The sequence below is a fragment of the Montipora capricornis genome, chromosome 10 (assembly GCF_036669925.1).
Source record: "Montipora capricornis isolate CH-2021 chromosome 10, ASM3666992v2, whole genome shotgun sequence".
Lineage (NCBI taxonomy): Eukaryota > Metazoa > Cnidaria > Anthozoa > Scleractinia > Acroporidae > Montipora > Montipora capricornis.
In genome coordinates this window covers 631,067-633,566 of record NC_090892.1, presented here as the reverse complement: position 1 = coordinate 633,566, position 2,500 = coordinate 631,067, and the positions used below count along the sequence as shown (strand labels likewise).

The 2,500-nt window shown below is 36.2% G+C and overlaps 1 protein-coding gene across 1 annotated transcript in view; it reads left to right on the top strand.

Annotated features, from left to right (window-relative positions):
- The window catches only part of LOC138022139 (1-phosphatidylinositol 4,5-bisphosphate phosphodiesterase gamma-1-like), an 81,172-nt gene that overhangs the window by 19,696 nt on the left and 58,976 nt on the right, over positions 1-2,500 (top strand). The window contains exon 5 of the mRNA XM_068869169.1: positions 2,130-2,232. Within this exon, the coding sequence (XP_068725270.1) occupies positions 2,130-2,232 (103 nt within the window). The remainder of the gene's footprint in view (positions 1-2,129; positions 2,233-2,500) is intronic.

Sequence of the window (2,500 nt, the reverse complement as noted above, 5' to 3'; positions counted from 1 at the left end):
AGAAGCCTTTGGCTCGAAGTAAGAAGACAAAAAGTGAGTAACAGACATGACGTTACTACCTCCTTCACCAGCAGCCGTCACCCAGTTGGTTAAGTGTGGTTACACAAAAAGCTGATGTTCATCTCATAGGTGCAGTTGTTGGAAAGTCCAACTCAACTGCACTGACTTGAACAGCTACTCACCACATATGGATGACGTGTGATAACCTGGTAGATGATGAAGATGAAGAAGCCGATGACAATTTAGATTATGAGAGTGATGTAAGTGATAACTAGACAGCTTACACGAGAACTACAACCTTTTTGTTACTGTATGCTGAGATGCTGATATAAGTCAGGTTAGGTTGGAACCTGCTACTGGCAACATGTACATGTAACAAGTACTACCTACCACATGGACAGGTGGTTGACATCTAAACTGGCTCTCCCACCAGCTTCTTCAGTGGTGAACAGGGAGGAGTGACAACCAGCAGGAATAAAAAAAGACCTGTCAAAGGGCGGATGAGCTCACCTGAATCAGCGGCCATTGTGCACATTGTTAATTTCATATTGTAGTGTTCAGTTTTGTTGTCCATGTAAGGTTGAAGTTATACTGATATTATTTAAAGTTATTGTAAATGTTAAATAGTATCAAGGTGTGGACTGTACAGCGCCATCCGGTGCCAACCTAAGCTCTTGGTTTACCTCATTGTTTTTGCTAGTGTTGTATGTCTGGAGCAGATTTTTGGATAGGTGCTATATAAATATTATTATAAAGGTGATATGCCACACAGACCCAAATATAGAAATATCTATGTATTGCTATAATTTGTATTTTTAGACCCTTGTTTTCATCCTGCATGGTATTGTAACTGGGGATAGCTTAAATGATAGAACATCAGCTTAATCACTTGGTGTTATTTGGTAAAAATAATGGAAAGTTATGGCCGTTTTAATGCCAGAGCCTCGTTTCCATGCTACATCATTTTAAAAATCTCCACAAAACCACTCGGTGCAAGTTACAAAAGTGCCACCAAAATTTTTCATGTTTTTTAAGGTCCCTTCAACACAATCATTATCGGTTGTGTGCTTTCAGCCTAAAATTCCCATGGGACTACACTTGTTGCCCGACTATAATGGAGCATTAAAGATAGTTAAAGGTATAAGAAAAACATTTCCCCAGCACGATTAGCCCAGAGTTGCTTTTAAGAAGTCTATCTGCCAACTGACCACTGTCACAATTTAAAAAATTATTCCTGTCACATTATTTTATAAAAAGGACAAGCAGTAAATAAAATACTATAAAGTCACAAAGTATATGTGAAGGCTGAAAGGTTCAAGCCAAAGATCTGCATGTAAATTTTTTGCATATTTTAGGGGGTTAGGTTCTCCATAAGCAACTACCGTAAATGCTCATATCCAAGGGTGTTGGATGCAATGTGACAAACAAACCCATGAAACTGGGCTATTTCATACTTATATAATTTTAATTTTGAGATTTTTTGTAGTGTTCTACAAGAACTTTTCAAAATTAATGTTAAGACCCCTTCCTTTTCTTGACTACCGGTAATTCAAGAATTTTTCTTGCCAAATGCTGGTAAAAATCCTTTGGCATTTTACTGAACATTATATGATGCGGCACACTGTAGGTATATTGTACATTTTGTTACTTTGAAATGATAATGATAATTATTATTTATAAGTAATAATTAACAATATTTTTTATTGTTTGTGGCTGATAAAAGTAACACGTTATTGTGACTTGTGTAATTTACAGTTGTGGTTTACATTTATTTTGAGCAATAAATGCTCAGTTATGCAGTGAACTGTCCTTTAGCTTCTTAGGCAAGAATAAATTTACTAGATAAATATAAAAATGAAAGAGATGGACAAACACAAACAATCACAGTTTTCTTTTGATAACCTTCCCTTCATTTTTTGAATATGACTTGTAGACAGTTCTTTGCAGAATTCAGGTTCATTGTACTGCGGGAGTTGTGTTTGTAATTTAAATGAAAATTAAGTATTATATGAAAAATCTGCCATATGCGAGATAAGTATGCAGGGTTTAAAATGGTGATGGGGAATTTGTGAGTTTAAGGTAATGAGCTTCTTAGATTTAATATACATGTTACATCACTTTGTTTTCAGCCCTGTAGAACAGCCACTTTTTATTGGTATGAAGGAGCTAAGGGCATTTTTCCAGCGTGCAAATGTAAAGCTGAGCAATGCGCGGTTAAAGGAGCTTATTCAGGTAAGATTTGAAATGTGCTGTTAAACTGAATTAGTGATATTTTAGCATACATGTAAATTTAAATGTTTTAGCAAGCAGTAACCTCTGATCCCCAGTTCCTAAGGTTGTTTTCCTGTCATCAGGTGACTTCTTGTCTATGAACATGAGCTCGCATTTAATTTTTATATCCCGTCTTGTGTGATTTGCCAATTCCAAGTTTTGCTTGCAGTGACTTAATAATTCGGGCCCATTCCACAGATCGGTGGTTTTGGTAGTATACAAGCCTTGC